Below are 22,112 nucleotides of genomic sequence, written 5' to 3' on the forward strand. Positions count from 1 at the left end.
TGGTGGGGAAGATGCTGGAGTCAATTATAAAAGATGAGATAGCCGAACATTTGGATAGCAGTAACAGGATCGGTTCGAGTCAGCATGGATTTACGAAGGGGAAATCATGCTTGACTAATCTTCTGGAATTTTTTGAAGATGTAACTAGGAAAATGGACAAGGGAGAGCCAGTGGATGTAGTGTACCTGGACTTTCAGAAAGCATTTGATAAGGTCCCACATAGAAGATTAGTGGGCAAAATTAAGGCACATGGTATTGGGGGTAGAGTGCTGACATGGATAGAGAAGCGGTTGGCAGACAGTAAACAAAGAGAAAGGATTAACGAGTCCCTTTCAGAATGGCAGGCAGTGACTAGTGGGGTACCGCAAGGCTCGGTGCTGGGACCGCAGCTATTTACAAAATACATCAATGATTTGGATGAAGGGATTCAAAGTAACATTAGCAAATTTGTAGATGACACAAAGCTGGGTGGCAGTGTGAACTGTGAGGAGGATGATATGAGAATGCAGGGTGACTTGGACAGGTTGGGGGAGTGGGCAGATGCATGGCAGATGAAGTTTAATGCGGATAAATGTGAGATTATCCACTTTGGTAGCAAAAACAGGAAGGCAGATTACTATCTAAATGGCGTCAAGTTGGGAAAAGGGGAAGTACAACGGGATCTGGGGGTACTTGTATATCAGTACCTTACTTTCATAAAGTAAGCATGCAGGTACACCAGGCAGTGAAGAAAGCGAATGGCATGTTGGCCTTTATAACAAGAGGAATCAAATATAGGAGCAAAGAGGTCCTTCTGCAGTTGTACTGAGCCCTAGTGAGACCACACCTGGAGTATTGTGTGCAGTTTTGGTCCCCTAATTTGAGGAAGGACATTCTTGCTATTGAGGGAGTGCAGCGTAGGTTTACAAGGTTAATTCCCGGGATGGCGGGAATGTCATATGCTGAGAGAATGGAGCAGCTGGGCTTGTACACTCTGGATTTTTGAAGGATGAGAGGGCATCTCATTGAAACATATAAGATTGTTAAGGGCTTGGACACGCTAGAAGCAGGAAACATGTTTTCGATGTTGGGGGAGTCCAGAACCAGGGACCACAGTTTAAGAATAAGGAGTAAGCCATTTAGAACGGAGACGAGGAAACACTTTTTCTCACAGAGAGTGGTGAGTCTGTGGAATTCTCTGCCTCAGAGGGTGGTGGAGACAGGTTCTCTGGATGCTTTCAAGAGAGAGCTAGATAGGGCTCTTATAAATGGTGGAGTCAGGGTATATGGGGAGAAGGCAGGAACGGGGTACTGATTGGGGATGATCAGCCATGATCACATTGAATGGTGATGCTGGCTCAAAGGGCCGAATGGCCTACTCCTGCACCTATTGTCTATTGTCTCTCCTCAAACGCCGAAACGTCTATTGACAAAAGCAATGTATGGCTCACATGGGTATATAAGAGAGTGGAGGTGTGGCCTGAGTACGTGGCCCCAAGGCATCCTGTGCTGAGGGACAGTGATGATGAGGTGTTGCCAATGTGTACTGATGAGGGAGTTGACGATCCGGTTTCATAGGGAGGAGCAGTGACCTGGTTACCTTTAAGGATGATTTGGAAGGGATGTTGGTGTTGAACTGTTGATCTGTAGTCGATGATCAACAGCCTGCCGAACCAAGTTGTCCAGTGCAGAAAGGAGAGCAAATGAGATTGCAACCACTGTCGATTTGTTGCTGCGGTATGAGAATTGAACTGGGTCCAGGTCATTTGAACTGGATCCCGGTTGGTAATCGTTGATGCACGACATCTTGCTTTTCTTGGGCTTATGGATGTATTTTTAAAGCAGGTTAGGACCTTGGATGGATAGTACTGATAGGGTGAGGGTGACAGTGAAAACTCCAGTCAGTTGGTCTGTGCAGCTTTTGAGAACGTGTCCATGAACATTATCAGGACCAGCAATTTCCAGGGGTTCACCCTCAAATAGGATCTTCTGATGTAGCCTCGGTGACTGAGATCACATGGTCGCTGGGGGCTGCGTGGGCTGGTGAAAATATTCTACTCCAGAACGTCATTCTACTCCAGAAATACTGATGTGCGAAGTGTTTACAATGACAGATTCTATTATAAATTTGGACTCATATTTTTGCTTATAAAAGAAGAGCTGTCTTAAAATGAGAAATTAATTACATTTGCAAGATCTTGGTCTATGCTTTCTAATTTGCTCCACTTAAAATCTACATTTTCTGTAGAATTCTCACGTAGAGTGGTATGGGAAATCGACTACAGGCGACCTCTGTGTTACGACTGTTTAGGTTATAGAAACTAGCCCTTAACAGAATCTATAAATCACTGCCCAAAAATATGGGAATACAATTTATGTGGGGGGAAAAATGTGAATAAATAAACACAAAAAGTAACTTTTTCCAATTGGTGTCTCTTGACGTGGCTTCACAACATGGCCAGTATTCAGGGAATGCAACAAACCCTTCCGTGACATGCTGTATGGAAAAATATATCACAGCCCTTGTTCCTCATTTCAAGATCATAGTCTGACCTTTTACCCTTTACTTAAAGATAACTGCATGACCTTCAGCCCAGCGTGCCTGAATGAAGATGATCGGCATTCGCTCGAGGCTATTCGAATGATACACAAACAAATGGATGATGATGCTGATGGCGATGTTGATGTAGAGGAGAGTCACGAGGTAAGACACATTTTTGAACAAAGACCATCTTAAAGTAATAAATTCTGAGCTTTTGTAATGCAGACTTCATACCCCATTTGTGATTCGTGTTTGTGATGTAAATAGAGATCAAATGAACAGGGTGTTAAACAATTAAAGATACTATGATGCAGTCTATACCTTTGGATAACTTGAAGATCCTTTGTCTTAAGGAAATGTTGATGGACCTTGTGAAGGAGTACAGATGCCTATGTGCTAAGTCGTACACAACAGAAAGTGGTGGTCCTACCCTCAGCCAGAGACTTGGTTAACCTGAAAATTATAATTGGTAATTGTGGGGCAAGGGAGGGGGAAATTAATGAAGGTGTCCTGCTGTTGCTCCCTGCCCTATGAATCCATACATTGATATTCAGGAAAGACAGAATTGTATTTGGTTTTGTTGCTATGTCTGCAATCACCTATTTCTGTTTTGACATTTATTGGTGGGAGACCATGAAGTACTACAGAATAAATCATGTCAATGGGAAGTGTTTTGGCTCCATTTTTCGTGAACCATGGTGTTTTGGAATCATTCTTATATATACATATTGAATTTATATGTATGAGAATGACATTTTCAGAAAGGATCTACTTGCTATAAAGAAAGTGCAGTGAAAATGAACTAAATTCTTTCCTGGCATGAATGTTTTATCCTTTGGGGAAAGATGAAACAGACTGGGTTTGTGCTCTATGGAGTTCAGAAGAATGTAAACCGATCTGTGATTGAGGCAGTGCAGCGTAGGTTCACGAGATTGATCCCTGGGATGGCGGGACTGTCATATGAGGAAAGATTGAAAAGACTAGGGTTCTAAGACTGGAGTTTAGAAGGATCTTATAGAAACATATAAAATTATAAAAGGACTGGACAAGCTAGATGCAGGAAAAATGTTCCCAATGTTGGGTGAGTCCAGAACCAGGGGCCACCGTCTTAGAATAAAGGGTTTAAGACTGAGGTGAGAAAAAACGTTTTCACCCAGAGAGTTGTGAATTTGTGGAATTCCCTGCCACAGAGGGCAGTGGAGGCCAAATCACTGGATGGATTTAAGAGACAGTTAGAGCTCTAGGGGCTATATCAAGGGATATGGGGAGAAGGCAAGCACGGATTATTGATTGGGGACGATCAGCCATGATCATAATGAATGGCGGTGCTGGCTCGAAGGGCCGAATGGCCTCCTCCTCCACCTATTTTCTATGTTTCTATGTTTCTATCTCTTTGATGCATCCAAAATTCTTAAGCGGCTTAATAAAGGTGTACAGGTAGGTGATAATTCACCTGCCTTGGCTGTCCAGAACTAGGGGTCACATTCTTAAAACCAGTCTTGGCCACTGAAGGTGAGGATGAAAAGAAAGCTTTTCACCCAGGAGGCTAGTGAATCATTTGTATTATCTTCCCAAGAAGACAGTGCTGATTATATCGAAGGCAGATATAGATTGATTTTTGGATATTAAAGGATTCAAATGATTATGTGGAAAATTGCCACTGGGTGGAATGGTCAGCCACAATCTTATTGAATCCTTTTTTCTGCAATTTAAAAAATCTATTCCTGTATAACTTGCTCGTGGTTTCATCTTCAGCTAACTTTCTCCTGATGCCACCATTATTTTTTCTGTGCATGTTCTGACTCAAGAAAACACTTAGTGGCATCACAGTGGCACAGCTCTTAGAACGGCTGCCTGACAGCACCAGAGAGATGGTTTGATTCTGATCTTGGGTGCTGTCTCTGTAGAGTTTGCACATTTTCCTTGTGACTGTGTGGGTTTCCTCCGGTTGGTCTACTTTCCTCCCCCATCCCAAATATGTGTGTGCTTATAGGTTAATTGGTCTCTGCAATATTGCCCCCTCGTGTAGGGAGTAGATGCTAAAGTGAGATGACATAGAACTGGTGTAAATGTGTGATTGATGTTGGCATTGACTCTTTGGGCCAAAGGGCCTGCTGTATCTATAAACTAAACTAAACACAACTTTTAGCTTAAAGAATGTTTCCTAAGCTTATTATTTTCTTGGATGTTGAGATTTGTATTCACCGCTATGAATGGTGTATTTGCACCCATCCATAGTTACCTGGCAGTGGTGTCGGTGGTCAGAGAGGCCGATCTTCCTGGACGAGGCTATCCCATTGTACTATGGGTATGCTGACGCCTGCTATGTCCCCAAATGCGGGAAATTGAATTGATTTTTTTATTAGGGACAGTGCATATTAATAAACATTTGCATGTAATATGCAAGATTGTAGCCAGTAGCTAATTTCCATCTTTTGTCCCAACACAAGGTAAACACATCCCAAACAAGGTAAAAACAAAAGACAAAAACAAAAACAAAACAAACAATAAAGTAAAAAAATAGCAATTAAAGAGTACCAAAGGTTATTTTTAATGTAGATTATGATTGCAATTTTGGTTTTGCAGTAACCATATTTTTAGATGTTTGGTAAATGAGGTAAGGGTTGGCAGATCCCGTATGACGCATGGTATCGCGTTCCAGTTCTGCGACGCTCGATATGAAAATACTGACTGCCCAAAGACACTTTTCCTACTGCAGAATTTGTGGTAGTGGGGGACTGCGTTCGTGTTAAGAGTGGCACGGTAGAGCAGTGGTCGAGTTGCTGCCTTACAGTGCTTGCAGCGTGGATACCAGGGTTCGATCCTGACAATGGGTGCTGTCTGTATAGAGTTTGTACGTTCTCCACGTGACCGCGTGGATTCACACAGAGAGTGGTGAATCTCTGGAATTCTCTGCCACAGAAGGTAGTTGAGGCCAGTTCAATGGCTATATTTAAGAGGGAGTTAGATGTGGCCCTTGTGGCTAAAGGGATCAGGGGGTATGGAGAGAAGGCAGGTAAGGGATACTGAGTTGGATGATCAGCCATGATCATATTGAATGGCGGTGCAGGCTCGAAGGGCTGAATGGCCTACTTCTGCACCTAATTTCTATGTTTCTCCAAGATCTTCGGTTTCCTCCCACACTCCAAAGACGTACAGGTTTGTAGGTTAATTGGCTTGGTATAAGTGTAAATTGTCCCTAGTGTGTAGGATAGTGTTAATGTGCGTGGATCGCTGGTCGATGCGGACTTGGTGGTTCGAATGGCCTGTTTCTGCGCTGTGTCTCTAAACTAAACTAAAATAAACATATCAATTCAGCGTCTGTTCGTCTGAAATTCTTGCAAAGCTGACCTCTTTCCAAAAATGTGGAGACGGAATTTGGAAGTAGTTTTGTAGGAACAGGTCAAGTTCTGATAAAGCTGGTCACTTAAGAACATGGAGTTTATTGATTGCTCAATGTCTGGAAATAGAAATTGACCCTAAAGTGTAGGAAGATCATAATAATGTAATAATGCCCCACAAGGTCAGAAGGAGACTTAGGTGACCAAGGTTTGTAAGCTCATTTAGATTTAGGTGCACTGCTGTTGACCAATCACCAACATTTCCATGCCAGTAACACATCTAATATTTGTGGCCTTTTCCATGTGATGCATAAGTTTCCCCAATATATCATACATTTTTGTAATTATGCCCACATTTTTATTGCGTAATTTCAGTCAGTTGATTTGTTAGAGGAAGTGTTGTAGAAGTGAAATACTGCAAGTAAGAGATCGAGACTAAGCACAAAGCCTTGACTGTTTTAAATTTTAGTTCATTTATTGTAATCTATTTCCTCTTCTGAACTCTTGCTTGGATTTAAATCTACCGTTGTCTGCTGATCTCTGATATATCCAAATAAGAATGGAAGAGTATTTTGTAGGCGTTTTAATCAATAGACAATAGGTGCAGGAGTAGGCCATTCGGCCCTTCGAGCCAGCACCGCCATTCAATGTGATCATGGCTGATCATCCACAATCAGTACCCCCGTTCCTGCCTTCTCCCCATATCCCCTGACTCCGCTATCTTTAAGAGCCCTATCTAGCTCTCTCTTGAAAGTATCCAGGGAACCGGCCTCCACCGCCCTCTGTGACAGAGAATTCCATAGACTAACAACTCTGTGTGAAAAAGTGTTTCCTCATCTCTGTTCTAAATGGCTTACCCCTTATTCTTAAACTGTGCCCCTGGTTCTGGACTCCCCCAACATCGGGAACATGTTTCCTGCCTCTAGCATGTCCAAACCCTTAATAATCTTATATGTTTCAATAAGATACCCTCTCATCCCTCTAAATTCCAGAGTATACAAGCCCAGCCACTCCATTCTCTCAGCATATGACAGTCCTGCCATCCTGGGAATTAACCTTGTGAACCTACGCTGCACTCTCTCAATAGCAAGAATGTCTTTCCTCAAATTTGGAGACCAAAGCTGCACACAATACTCCAGGTGTGGTCTTACTAGGGCCCTGTACAACTGCAGAATGACCTCTTTGGCGGTGTCAAAATTTTGGGTCAAAATGGCGGCACTGCCTTAGCAGCTGCGGCTTGCCTGCAGTCCGTTTGTTTTTTTCTTTTTTTGTTTGTTCTTTTGTCCTGTTTTAGTTAATTTTTGGTTTTATTTTTATTTTATTATGCTGTGTGTGGGGGGGTGGGGGGGGGGAGAAACGTGATTTTGGTCTCTTCTTTCGGGGGGGATGCGACTTCTCTTGTCGTATCCCCCGTGTCCGTCTCCATCTGCGCCGAGGCCTAATGGCGGAGCTGGCGGCCTCGGAGCTGGGGCAGCGTTCCAGCGGCCACATCGGAGCTGTGGCGTTCCGGCGGCAGCGGCAGTGGCGACCCGACAACGGAGCTGTGGCGTTCCGGCGGCAATGGCGACCCGACCTCGGAGCTGTGGTGTTCCGGCGGCAGCGGCGACCTGACCTCGGTGGACGACAGCGTCGGGAGCTCACAGGTCGCCTCGGAGCAGAGGGAGAACAAGGAGGGAAGAGACAAGGACTTTAAGATTTTTGCCTTCCATCACAGTGAGGAGGTGCCTGATGAACTCACTGTGGTGGATGTTAAATTTGTGTTTATTGTGTGTTTTTGTCAGTTTTATTATATGTATGACTGCAAGGCAACGAAATTTTGTTCAGACTGAAAGGTCTGAATGACAATAAAGGCTACTTTACTTTACTTTGCTCCTATACTCAACTCCTCTTGTTATGAAGGCCAACATGCCACTCGCTTTCTTCATTGCCTGCTGTACCTGCATGCTTACTTTCATTGTGGTAAGCTTACTTTCATTGACTGATGATCATGGAGGGGATGACAGCGGATTACAATTTTGTTCTCGCCCGATGAGACCAAACATGGGTGCAATCCCGTAGGTTCATTGAACCCCTCACTCTTTCCTTGGATCTCACTGCAAACTTCATTGGCAGAACTGGGTCAGCAAACCAACTCCAGGCTGTACTGAAATTACCATTAGTCCAGATCAGAAATCCCTGGTGCTTTTCCAGCCTGCTCATTCAATTCCACTTTTTCTGTGATGTATGGTTGGTAGCTAAGAGACACACAGAAAATGATTTTAATTGTCATTATTTCAAATCCCCTCTGGCATTTCAGTATAAAACCTAATATACCTTGATCTTGCAGAGGTGTAGATCCAAAGTAGAATGATTCTTTGGATCGACTGCTAAACTGTAACTTGCTGTGTTGCCAGATTATATGTATTTATGGCAATGTCCTATTGCTTCTAGTCAGGAGACTATATGAAGTAACACTTGACTTTTACCTTCCTTACACTTACACTTGACCTTTACCTTCCTTAGAGTCATACAGCACAGAAACAGGCCCTTCGGCCTAGGTGCCCGTGCCGACCAAGATGACTCATCTACGCTAGTCCCACCTGCCCATGTTTGGCTCCTATCCCTCTAAACCTTTCCTGTCCATGCACCTATCCAAATGTCTTTTGAATGTTGTTATAGTACCTGCCTCATACCTCCTCTGCCTCCATAAACCCACCACCTATAGGTGACATTTGCTTGTCTTTTTGGGAATTTTAAAATATAACAGTGGTGCAGCTGATAGAACTGCTGCTTCACACCACCAGAGACCTGGGTTTAATTCTGACATCTGGTGCTGTCTGTGTGGAGTTTGCACATTGTGCCCGTGACCGTGTGGGTTTACTCCAAGTGCGCCTGTTTCCTCCCACATTCCAAAGGAGTGCTGGATTTGTTCAAGATACAAAATACATTTATTTGTCACATGTGCCAGATGGCACAGTGAAATGTGATCACCATACAGCCATACAATAAAAATAAAGAACACAACACACGATAGAGTTCAACATTGAAACATAGAAAATATGTGCAGGAGTAGGCCATTCGGCCCTTCGAGCCTGCACCGCCATTCAATATGATCATGGTTGATCATCCAACTCAGTATCCTGTACCTGCCTTCTCTCCATACCCCCTGATCCCTTTAGCCACAAGGGCCACATCTAACTCCCTCTTAAATATAGCCAATGAACTGGCCACAACTACCTTCTGTGCCAGAGAATTCCACAGATTCACCACTCTCTGTGTAAAAAATGATTTTCTCATCTCGGTCCTAAAAGACTTCCCTCTTATCCTTAAACTGTGACCTCTTGTTCTGGACTTCCCCAACATCGGGAATAATCTTCCTGCGTCTAGCCTGTCCAACCCCTTAAGAATTTTGTAAGTTTCTATATGTTAAATGTTCTATATTTCTATATCATAAAATCATCCCCACACAGCAGAATCAAAGTTTCCCACTGTGAGGGAAAGTACCAAAGTCAGTCACCAAAGTCAAAGTTTGTTATTGGTGTCTTTAACTTGCCCTCAATGTACAGGGAGTGGATGCGCAAGTGGTATAATATAGAATTTGTGTGAACGGGCGATCAATGGTCAGCATGGACTCGATGGGTCGAAGGGCCCGTTTCCATGCTGTAACTTTCAATTAATAATGACAGGATGACTTTTCAGAATATAATTTTAAAATCAACTGTGAAATAAGTTGATGACTGGTCTCACTGGCACTTAGGTTGATTAATGGGTTGACTAATGGGTTCTGGCAACGGACCTGTAACTTAAAACACCTCTTGGTTTCAATTTTGTCTCGTTTTCTTCACAATATTAAAACATTTCAGGTATTTAAAAAAAAGCTTAACCTTGAACATCAACAGGACTTCCTGTAATACAGTTTTTAATTTTGGAGGGGTATCGCTGAATAGCTTTTCTGGATTTTAATATGATGTGTGCTGCTGCTTAAATTGAATGGGAAACACCGTAATTACATGGGGCTTAAACACTTCAAGTTCTGTGACGCCAGTTTCAATAACAGTAAACACCATTTAAAGATATTTTGTAGACTCTGTGCACATTGGTTGTGTGCTTTGGACATCGAGTACTCAGTTACCATAGAGATGACATAGACACATGTAGGTTTGATGTGTAAAAGCAATGAAGTAAATGTCAAGGTAGTCAACTGAATATGATAGCTCTGAACCAAAACCTGGATATGAGCATGCAAGATATTCATAGTAAGGAAATTACAAATTAACAGTGTCTTTTCTGCAGCATGTTTGATGATCTGATTAAATGTTGTGTAAGACTATAATGTTTTATTTGTAATCAGATCTATATCACAGATCCTAACACTTGTAACGGGTGTGTCTGGTAACAAGGCTTTCTCTGAACACAGAAAACATTAGGATTTTTTTAGTTTAGTTTAGTTATACAGCGTGCGGAACCAATTTTTACACATACACCAAGCCAATTACCCTACAAACCTGTACGTCTTTGGAGTGTGGGAGGAAACCAAAGGTATCGGAGAAAACCCATGCGGTCACGTATATGCTCCGTACAGACATCATCCGTAGTCGGGATTGAATCTCTGGCGCTGCAAGCGCTGTAAGGCAGCAGCTCTATTGCAACTCTACCTGTGCCAATTGGTGCAGGTCTGCCTGCAGCTCTAATCACTTTGTCTGAAGAAGGGTTTCGGCCCGAAACGTTGCCTATTTCCTTCGCTCCATAGATGCTGCTGCACCCGCTGAGTTTCTCCAGCATTTTTGTGTACCTTCGATTTTCCAGCATCTGTAGTTCCTTCTAAATCACTTTGACCATCTGGTTTTAATTAAAGCTCTGCATCCATTCAAGGGATCACCTAGAGCTCCTCTATCTGTCCTTTTCCCCATCAACCCCTTATTGTAGCAATGTTACAACATTTTGAGATTTAAAAAATCGTCTGCAATTTATCCCATCAGATAAAGCATAAAAAGAAGTTTAATTTGACACCTAATTCACTTTCATATCTTCAGTATTAAAAAAGTTATGGCCATTTTCATACTCTGAAATTAGCATCTTGTTCCCCATTGCTTTTCCATTGACTTAACTCAAAAGCTGTGATCAAGGACAGTCAAAAGCCCATAACTTTCTTAAAAATTAAGAGAACTGAATGAAATGTTCAGTTATTATAGATTGAAGCATTCTGAAACAAATATGAAACAATCTTACTTGGATGACCTGAAATTAAAGCATATAATTAGTTAGTTACCAAATTGTAGCTAATTACAAAATACAATTACTAGATCTAAACATCTATCCATTTCTTAAGAAAAGGTTAACATTTTAAATAGCCTAAGTTTCCAAATAACATTCACACAATAATTCATAATATAACATGATTTTTAAATCTCATTGTCATGAATTTATAGGCCAAATGGAAGGAATTTAGTGTTTAATTCCCGTAAATTAATGGCCATTTTAATCATCTTGCGAGTGAGATTTTGTGGAACGCGATTGATTGGCACTTTGCGGTTTGTGGTGAATTTAAACCCCATATCGGCAGGAAAAACACTGCCGGTTCGTATATTTACATAATCACATTTTCGCTGATGAAATTTTGATTAAAGTCATCCTAAGAAGCAAGTTTATATGTAAAATAAACGACTTACCTTATGTTTTGTCCCATACGGGAGATCTGTCCCGTTGTCGGCGTTGACGGCGTTAGAAGTCGCATTTTAATTTTACTCCAGCGATTAAATTGTCCCGCGGTTTAAAAAAAAAATTCCGAGAGCGCAAGTCGGAACGATTACTCTGCATTACGTAGCAGCCCGAGAAAATATATCTTGGACAGGCAGGAGAAAACAGAATTTTAATCCCACACCCCCCCCCTCCCCCCCGGCCAGTGACAGAACTGCAGTGCCGCTGAAGTTACGTTATGTAACATACCTACTTATTGGCCATCTGCTGGCTTCTTTAGTTAAAATGTGAGATTTGGCGTTGAAATTGGCCCTTCGGCCCACCGAGTCTATGCCGTATGCTAGTTCAATGTTATCCCACTTTTACATCCCGCACACTAAATTTACAGATGCCAATTAACCAACAAACCTGCATGTCCTTGGAAAGTGGGAGGAAACCGGAGCACCCGGAGAAAACCCACAGTCAGGATCAAACCCAGGTCTCTGACGCTGTGAGACAGCAGGTCTCCCACTGCGCCCCCATGCCTCCCTGTTCTCTTTCCTGTTATCAAACTCTCTAATTCCTTTCACCCGTGCACGCTCCTGGTATCCCTCCCCCTTTCTCCTTCCCCGGTCGGTCCCCTTTAAACTACATCCATTCCTCTATCTTCACATTTCACTCATCGTCTCTCCTTTCCTCTCCTCTACATTCTGCTCTCTCCTCTTTTATCTCTCTCCTTTGTCCATCTATTGGCCAATCAAACCCCCTCTCACCTGTATCCACCATCACTTGCTGGGTTTTGTCCCACTCCCACCTCTTTTCCAGCTTTTCCCACCGACTACAATCAGATCCTTGACCTGAAACATCTCGTCTCCATGTCCTTCAGAGATGCTGCCTGATCCGCTGAGTTACTCCAGCACTGTGTCTTGCTGAAGATTCCAGCATCTGCAGTTACTTGTTCCTCCATCTCCCTAGTCTCCTCTAAACATTGCATTTATGTAGTTCCTTGCATGTTTCCTGCTGTGCAGCAGTGCTTTACAACCTATGAGTTATTTCTTGTTGAGTAATGAACATTGTAATATCAGAAGCATAACTGCTAATTTGGATACAGCAACCTCCAACATAGAGCAATGTGATAATTACCGGATATATTTTTATGTTGCTAATAGAGAGAGAAATTTTGGCCAGAATACAAGGGAGAATTCTCCTACTCCCCTTCAAAATAGTTCTGTGCAGTCTAATTGGAGGAAAACTAACTCTGTCTAATTTCCCCATCAATAAAGAGGGGAATGTACAGCAATTGTTGCCTGTGCCAATTTGGAACTGCAATAGAAAGAAATGTACAGAATCTTTGGTTTCCCTATTTGTCTTTCTTGAATGTTTGGCTGCAATGTGCCAAATCTGTAAATTATCGGCAGCAATTAACAATGAGTGTTGACATCACTAGTCTTACAGACTATGCTCTGAGTCCTCCGGTTCTTCCATTTCTGCAGCTGTGGCATCATAGTACTGATCTATGCTCATTCCACTTTGCATAGCAACAAAACAGGCACAAGGCAGGCACTCCCTCCCCTGCGTTGCCCAATTGTAACCAGGAAGTGGACCAGGAAGAATTGGAGGGTATAGTTTCCTAATTCTTTAGGAAACGGGGGTTTCCCTCTCCATTTATTAATGAGGCTCTCCTTAGTAGTCTCCTTGATATCCCGCAGCTCCGCTCTTGTTCCCCCTCCCCCCATTCGCAACAAGGACAGACTTCCCCTTGTCCTCACCTGCCACCCCATCAGCCATCGCATAGCGCATATAATCCTCGAACACTTTTGCCACCTGCAACGGGATCCCACTACTGGCCACATCTTCTCATCTTCACCCCTTTCTGCTTTTTGCAGAGACCGTTCCCTCCGCAACTCCCTGGTCAACTCATCCCTTTCCACCCAAACCACCCCCTCCCCAGGTACTTTCTCCTGCAACCGCAGGAGATGCAACACCTGTCCCTTTACCTCCCCCCTTGACTCCATCCAAGGTCCTCAACAATCTTTTCAGGTGAGACAGAGGTTCACTTGCACCTCCTCCAATCTCATCTACTGTATCCGCTGTTCCAGGTGTCAACTTCTGTACATCGGCGAGACCAAGTGCAGGCTCGGTGATCGAATCGCTGAACACCTACGCTCAGTATGCCTTAACCTACCTGATCTCTCGGTTGCTCAGGGTCAACTCCCCCTCCCATTCCCAATCTGACTTTTCTGCACAAATTGGAGGAACAGCACCTCATATTTTGCTTGGGTAGCTTATACCCCAGCGGTATGAACATTGTTCTCTAACTTCAAATAGCTCTTGCTTTCAATCTCTCTCCATCCCCTCCCCCTTCCCAGTTCTCCCACCAGTCTTACTGTCTCCGACTACATTTTATCTCTGTCCCGCCCACTCCCCTGACATCAGTCTGAAGAAGGGTCTCAACCCGAAACGTCACCCATTCCTTCTCTCCAGAGATACTGCCTGTCCAGCTGAGTTCCTCCAGCATTTTGTGTATAGTTTGGAAGGTTGATACTATATGGGGCGGCACGGTGGCATAGTGGTAGAGTTGCTGCCTTATAGCATCAGCGACGCGGATTTGATTCTGACCACGGGTGCTGTCTGTACGGATTTTGTATGTTCTCCCTGTAATCGCGTTGTTTTTTTCCGGGTGCTCTAGTTTGTTCCCACACTCTAAAGATATACAGATTTGTAGGTTAATTGGCTTTGGTAAGTTCTAAAATTGCCCCTAGGGTGTAGGATAGTGTTTGTGTACGGGCTAATCGCTGGTTGGCGTGGACTCGGTGGGCCGAAGGGCCTGTTTCCACGTTGTATCTCTAAAGTATAAAGTAAAATCTACAAGGTCTTGTTGGTCACTTGTTGGCTTCCAGTAATGTACATATTTGGCACAGGAACGCAGATGATTAACCTGTACAGTGCCACCCCAGAATATACTCGGGTCATGGCCAATAGTAAAAAAGACTTGGCAGTGAACAGGTTAAAACATAAATTAAGGAAGCCAAAACCATGATTCTCCCCATTTTTATCTATTGTATTTGGAGACTGGTTCAAACAAGTTCTGCTTCTTCCTATCTTTATTGCACGGACAACCACTAGCAGTGTCAACTGTGAAGGCAGTTTAGAGGAACATTGCAGCTTCTGCTGATGTGCATGCCTCTCATTGGTTAGGGCGAAGTAGCTTGATGTTTTGGAAACTTTTTTTACTTTGAGAATTGGATGGTTTAGTAGTGAGACCGACTGTTGGAATACCGGGAATTAGGAAAATGAATACAAGCGTTTCAGGTGGTTCACTTGCTTCACCCAGTCCATGATCCATAATATTCTAACCTAACACTCATTTATTGATGAATGTCGGTTCCTCAAAATACATTGCTTTTCCATTTTATCAATTTGTTTTATATGCTAAGTACTTCTGTTATTTATATTCCTTCTGCATTTCCTATTTTGCATTGTTGGTCTTTACTGCTCTTAATTTGTGAACATGACCACTTCCACTTCAATTTTTACAAGATAGGAAAGTCGTAAACATGAAATGCAAGGGGTCATATTCATAAATTAAGAGCAGAATAACAAATAATTTGCCAGAATTTTGAAGAAGAATGAATAATTTGTAATGGTATTCCCTTATCAGTCTCAAGAGAGTAGACATGCTGCAATGATTCTCTCATGTTCCCTGCTCTGTTCCATCTACCATCTCATTAATAATTGCAAAATACGAGAGGCAAAACTGCACAAGTTCGTTGAGAGGTGAACTTGCCAGAGTCATTTTTATAATTACTTCCTCAGGTTTACATTTTGCTGTGGAGGCCAAGTCATTGAGCATTTTTAATGCGGAGATTGACAGATTCTTGATTAGTACGGGTGTCAGAGTTTACGGGAAGAAGGCAGGAGAATTGGGTTGAGAGGGAAGAAAGATCAGCCATGATTGTCAGGGTAGGCTCTGGGGTGGATAGCCTAATTCAAGCTCCTATGGCTTATGAATATATGAACATTTTGTGCCACACTTCTGTGATGATCACATCAAATTGTGTGAATTAGTAATGTTATTTGCCTGCTACCGCTGCTGCTAATGTTTCTGAAATCGGGGGTGGGTGTGGTCATGCTACCGATGTGGTTGTTGCTGCTGAGGTTAATCGGGTGTGCTCTCACTGCAGGCTCTTCTGTTTCTTGATGTTCCAGGTCAGTTCACCAATTGCTCCAATAAAGGGTGATATTTGAAAAAAAACAACCCTTGTGAGAGTGTGCATTGTGGCTGCTAGTTTAGTTTAGTTTCGAGATACAGCATGGAAGACCCTTCGGCCCACCGAGTCCATATTAACACCATCCAACACATTCTAGGGACAATTTACATTCATACCAAGCCAATTAACCTGCAAACCTGTACGTCTTTGGAGTGTGGGAGGAAACCGAAGATCTCAGAATAAACCTCACGCAGGTCACAGGGAGAACGTACAAACTCTGAACAGCAACCGTAGTCGGGATCGATCCCGGGTCTCCGGCACTGTAAGCGCTGTAAGGCAGCAACTCTACCACTGCACCACCATGGAGGTCATTGCACTAGCCGGTAGTGTTTCGGGCCTTTGCAAGATTTATAGGCACTGCAAAAAACTCCATATTTAATTTATTATACGTATGTCTAAGGTGAATGAAGCAGCTTTAAAACTTAAATACTCACCTTGTAATGTGTTATGCATTAGAATTGCAAACTAACTTATTTCAGAAAAAAATGGCAAAGCTGCACCTCTGGAAAATTACTCACTGAATAGGAACATGAATAGTGGACAATTGAAGGCAATAAAAGTCCACAATAATTCCCTGGAAAAGGTAGATGACTTTCTGTATCTCCAGAGACACCTCTTGACAAAGACCAGTGTCAATTGCTTTTGGTGTGCCAGTGCATCCTTTGGTATTTCAAGATCGAGACCTCAATCCTTTCTCAAAATGTGTGGTCTACAAGGCAGCAATGATCCCCCACACACTCCAGTGACATGGACTATCTACAGTAAGCACCTCTAAGATTGAAGGTAGACAACAAATCTAGAGAAACTCAGCGGGTGAGGCAGCATCTATGGAACGAAGGAATAGGCGACGTTTCGGGTCGAGACCCTTGTTCAGACTGATGGTGGTGGGGGGGAGGGGGCGGGAAAAAGAAAGGAAGATGCGGAGACAGTAGGCTGTGGGAGAGCTGGGAAGGAGAGGGGAAGGAGGGAGAAAGCAAGTACTAACTGAAATTGGAGAAGAATTGGAGGGATACCTTCAGTGCTGATTCTACAAAGGTCTAAAAAATCCACTGATAGGAAAAATGAAGCAACATCAGCATCTTCTCCCAGGCCAAATTTCCAGCATCGAGACTCTGGTTACAACCAGCTTGCTCTGACGTCCAGGTCATGTCTCGTGCATCCCCAACATTGCACTAAAATAGACACCCTACTCCCTACTCCAAACTCTAAGGCAGCACAAGATTATCAGGGAGGACAGGGGAAATGATTCAAAGATGTTCCAAAACCTCCTTGGGAAAAGGGTTTAAAGTCATCGCTAACTCCTTGTGAATCCCTTGACCGAGAACCTCGATTCTGCATGAATGGAGCTTTTGCAAGTTTCCCTGTTGGACATGTTCTGTCTCACCCGAGGCAGGGTCTGGCACTTCCACATCGGTGCCATCAGCCATGCCATTGGCCACAGACCTGGAGTGGAAGTGAGTCATTTCCAACTCTGAGGGACTGGATAAGAAAGGAAGCATGAATCAGAAGATTGGCATAGTCATGATAACACATCTCTGAAGTGCATACTCATTTGATGTGACTGCTTGCAAAGCATTCTCCGGCTAAGTTTGGCCTGGGATGACTATGATCATCCAATGCGTGTGCCTCATATTGCCAACGTTTATTTTTAGTAAATTACACAACTTGAATGTTCTTCAAAAACAACAGTAATTTTAAGAAGAGAGGATTCTTGAGATATGGGTGACAGCATATTGCCATTCATGAGGGCCCTTGTGAGCAGTGTTTCTGAGATGCCGTGCATGCTCATCAATAACGTTCATTTCCCAGGCCTTATCACCTCATTTTTCCCATGGACCTCCAGCCCCTTCACATCTTCATTCTTCACGAGGAAGGTCTCGGGAGCCCTCCCTTTCTTCCTTTAACAGAGACCCAATCAGTTCCCTTCTATTAACACTTCTTACCTTCAACAACATCTCCTTAGTCAAAGGTGTAGCAATGAGCATTCGCAGTGGCACCAGTTATGTTTTTGGTGGTTGCGTTGAATAGTCCTTGTTCCTAACGCCTCCTGCCCTAAATCTTTAACACAACATTGACAAATGTATCGGGGCTGCCTTCTGCACCTGTGCGGAGCTTGATGATTTTATCAACTTTGCCACCGACTTCCAGCCTCTCCTCATTGGACTATCTCTAACACTTCTCTCCCCTTTATTGAACTCGCTGTCTCCATCACAGGAGACAAATTATCGACTGACATCGACTATAAACCCACTGATTCTCTTCCCACCCTGCCTCTTGCAAAGATGACATTCCCTATATTTCCACCCCTGCCACATCTGCTCTCAAGATGAAACTTTCCTCTCCAAGACATCCAAGGTGACCTCTTTCTTTAATAAACATGATTGCTCCCTTACGGTTGTGGATGGATCCCTTCCTGTGAGTCCCAGAGTTCTGCTCTCACTCTCCCTCTCCCCAGACGGAACAAGGATATAGAGTTTCCCTGGATCTTACCTTTTACTCCACTAGCCTCTGCATTCAACACGTCATTCTGCGACATTTCTGCCACCTGCAATGTGATCCTACTGCCAGTCACATCTTCCAGTCCCCACTCCAGTCCACTTTCCTCAGAGTCCACTCTCTCAACAACTCATCACTTCCCACCAATTCGACCCCACGCCAGGTACTTTCCCCTGCAGCCATAGGAAATGCAACACCTGTCTTTATACCTCCTACCTCACAGCCGTCCAGGGACCTCAGCAGCCCTTCCAATTGAGAGACGTTCACATGCACCTCCTCTACATTCATCCATTGCAGTGCTCCCGATATGGCCTCTTTACATTGGCGTGGCCAAGTTTAGACTAGGCAACCATTTCACCCAACACGTGTGCTTGGCCAGCCAAGACCTGCTGGATCTCTTGATTCCTAACCATTTTAATTCTCCTTCTCATTCCCATACCGACCTTTCTGTCCTGAGCCTCCTCTATTGGCAGTGTGAGGTCACACTCAAACTGGAGGTACAGAACCTTGTATTCTGCTTGGACAGCAAATATCCAAAAGCAGGAACATTGAGTTCTCTTATTTTTGGAAACACTGTTCCTTTTTCCCCTTTTTCCCACTTTTCCTCTTTCCTGTGCCAACTGCACTACTCCCCCCCCCCCCGCCCCCACCCACATCCATTCCCTTCCACCTATATCCCTCCCTCTGGCTTTACATTTCACCTCTCTTTCACTCCTCGCCTTATCATGCATTATTTGTCTCTTTTCTTCCCTATCCTTTGTCTACCCATCTGCTATTCAGAACCCCCCACCTGTATCCATCGCAGTTTCCAGGCTTTGTCCTGTCCCTACTTATTTTCCAGCTTTCTCCTCTCCCCGCTTTCTGCAATCAGTCTGAAGAAGGGTCCCGACCTGAAATGTCACTTATCCGTGCCCTCCAGAGATGCTGCCTAACCTGCTGAGTTACTCCAGCACTTTGTTGTTTATGCAAGATAACAGCATCTTCAGTTTCTAGTGTCTTTTGCCACTCACGGTTGCCTTGAATTAGTGCAGAAAGGTCATACTGAACATTAAACATCTTTGAGTAGTTGATGCACCCTCACTTGAGTCACAGCTAAAGCCTTCAATGAGTAAAAGAACAGAAATGGACCTATTCAGGTTGTGTAAGGCAGTGCCTGTGTCATCGGCTTGGTTGTATTTGTTACATGTTCCACAGTTCAGCTTGACAACTGTCGCTTCTATTTTCAGTGCAGTTTTGGAATGTGATGCTCTAAGAGATTTCCTTGAGCCTGATCCTGGAAGTGCGAGATACCTGAGAACTACAGGAGGTTTCATTGATCTCAGGCAGCCCAATTTGGTTGCCCTTTTTGTAGTGCCTGGGTATCTGGGGAGCTGACACAAAGGCATACGCCAATGACAGGTCACGTAAATTATTCCATTAACCCTTTCAACTGTATATTAAATAGTCAGAGTTTATGATATAGAGCCACGTATTTAAAACATCTGTGATTCCCAAGGTTGCAAACGAGATGTCAGAAATTGGAAACCTATGATACATATCTGAACATAAGTCAAACAGCATCTGGGTCAGAATATGATTGAACAGCAAGCTGTTTGGGACCACTCCCGACCTGAAACATCGCCTGTCCATTTCCTCCCCAAATACTGCCCAACCTGCTGAGTTCTTCCAGCACTTTATATTTTGCTCTGAAACATAACATTGCTTTCTATAATATTATTGAAACATAATTGTTTTGATATTGGTCATAATTAATTTCTAAAGAATGCAGTTACTACCTCAGCTAGGAAATCCAAGGATCTTAAATTCCCATGTGTTTCACAAAGTTTGCACGTATGATATGAAGAAATGTAACTAGAAAATTGCACGATTTGTTCAGTTCATTGTTGTTTTTAAGTGCCCCTCGTTTGTGGAGTGCTAATGAATGGAGTAATCCAGGCACACACAATGGTATGTATCCACTGCAAGTTTAGACACTGCTTCTGCTAAAATCATTCATGCAAGTATGGGATTTATTGAGATTTAAAGGGAACTTGTCCACTCAGGTTCAAGACCGTAGAACCTTGCACCTCATCAAGAGATGATCTCAGCAACTTATCAAGGCAACCCCGATCTCACCTCTTTGCAGGTAGAAACAAGGAACTCCATATGCTGGTTTTACTGCATTCTTTAGAAATTAATTAGAATCAATATCAACACAATTTTGTTTCAATAATGCTATAGAAAGTCATGTTATGTTTCAGTGCTGGAAGAACTCAGCAGGTCAACCAGCATCTGAAGATGGAATGGACAGGCAATGTTTTGGGTAAGGACCCTTCAGAGTGGCCCCAAACAGCCTGCTGTTCAACCATATTCTGACCCAGATACTGTTCGACATGTTCAGATATGCATTGTAGGCTTTCAATTTCTGCCATCTCTTTCGCTACCTGATTTGGTTGATGCTGGTTTAAAAAAAGACACAAAAAGTGCTGGAATAACTCAGCGTGGATAATATGGAAAGGTGATATTTCAGGCTGGGACCCTTCTTCAGACTGATTGACATTTCGGAGGTATTCCCTTTTTCCTATTCATCGCTTTGTCACATTCATTGATATAAAAAACAAACTAATTTTCACTCTAAAGGACAGAACGTGCAGGAGTAACTCAGCAAGTCAGGCAACAGTGATTGAATCCAATCCAATCCAACATTTCTGGAGGACATGGATAGGTGATGTTTTGGGTCGAGACCCATTTTCATACTTCATAAGTCCTCGTTTTTCCTCGTTCCCAGTTCTGACGAAGAATCCTTGACCTGAAATGTTAACTTTGTTTCTATGTCCACAGATGCCGCCTGGCTTGTTGAGCATTTCTGGCATTACCTGTTTTCTCATTTCCAATTTCCAACATCTGCATTTGGGATGATCGTGTGTGAAACATGGCTAAGATGTCTGCCGAGTTTTAACTCGCTGTGGACTGGCAAGCTGATGATGTTGTAAATGTGGTTCGAAATGTTACACAAACTTCTAAACCAATATTAAGTGGTGAGGTAGAGAAGGTCAACCATCTAACAGTAGAGACAGAGAAGAAATTCTTGAGATAATCTGCAAAAAATGCTATATACAACTTAAGCCAAGGTCAAAGATAGACACAAAAATCTAGAGTAATATGCCTGTCCCACTAAGGCAATTTTTTTCAGCGACTGTCGGCGACTGTCAAAGTCGTAGCAGGTCGCCGAAAAAAACGGCGATTGGACCCCCCTACGACAATGTTTACAACAACCTACGACCTAGTCGACGTCAAGCTACGACCTATTAGGACGTCCACCTACGACAACCTACGTCCACCCACGGCAAGCTACGACAAGGTAAGACAATTCAGTTGCCGGTACCTGTCGCCGGTTGACGGAGGTTGACGTAGGTAGTCGCCAATGGAATTCACCAAAGTTAGCACAGGCGACAACCTACGTCATCCTGGCGACAACCTACAACAGCACCTACGTCAGGAGAAGTCAAGCTACGCTCATTGGTGTCAAGCCAACTGTCGCTGACTGTCGCTGAAAAGTTTTGAACATTCATAATCCAGCGGCGACCAGAAAAACGCTATGATTCTTTAGGCGACTGAGGAGACTACCCACGACCATACAGGCAACCCCCCGGCGACAATGTGGCGACAGCCTAGTCGCCTGTAGTTGCCAAAAAAATCACCTAAGTGGGACAGAGGCATAACTCAGCGGGACAGGCAGCATCTCTGGAGAGAAGGAATGGGTGACGCTTCGGGTTGAGACCCAAAGTCAAATCTTCTCATGAATTCTAAAGCCTGAGACAAAAAATAGGTGACACTGTCGATTTCTTT

At 43.5% G+C, this 22,112-nt stretch overlaps 1 protein-coding gene and 1 non-coding gene across 3 annotated transcripts in view; both read left to right on the top strand.

Annotated features, from left to right (window-relative positions):
• The window catches only part of stim2 (stromal interaction molecule 2), a 151,565-nt gene that overhangs the window by 26,151 nt on the left and 103,302 nt on the right, over positions 1-22,112 (top strand). For both annotated transcript variants that reach the window (XM_033026653.1, XM_033026659.1), the window contains exon 3: positions 2,553-2,683. In XM_033026653.1, the coding sequence (XP_032882544.1) occupies positions 2,553-2,683 (131 nt within the window). The remainder of the gene's footprint in view (positions 1-2,552; positions 2,684-22,112) is intronic.
• LOC116983822 lies at positions 4,756-4,913 on the top strand. Its single transcript, XR_004414821.1, has one exon. It is a non-coding gene; the product is annotated as a U1 spliceosomal RNA (small nuclear RNA).

The sequence above is a fragment of the Amblyraja radiata genome, chromosome 1 (genome assembly GCF_010909765.2).
Source record: "Amblyraja radiata isolate CabotCenter1 chromosome 1, sAmbRad1.1.pri, whole genome shotgun sequence".
In the NCBI taxonomy this organism is placed as follows: domain Eukaryota; kingdom Metazoa; phylum Chordata; class Chondrichthyes; order Rajiformes; family Rajidae; genus Amblyraja; species Amblyraja radiata.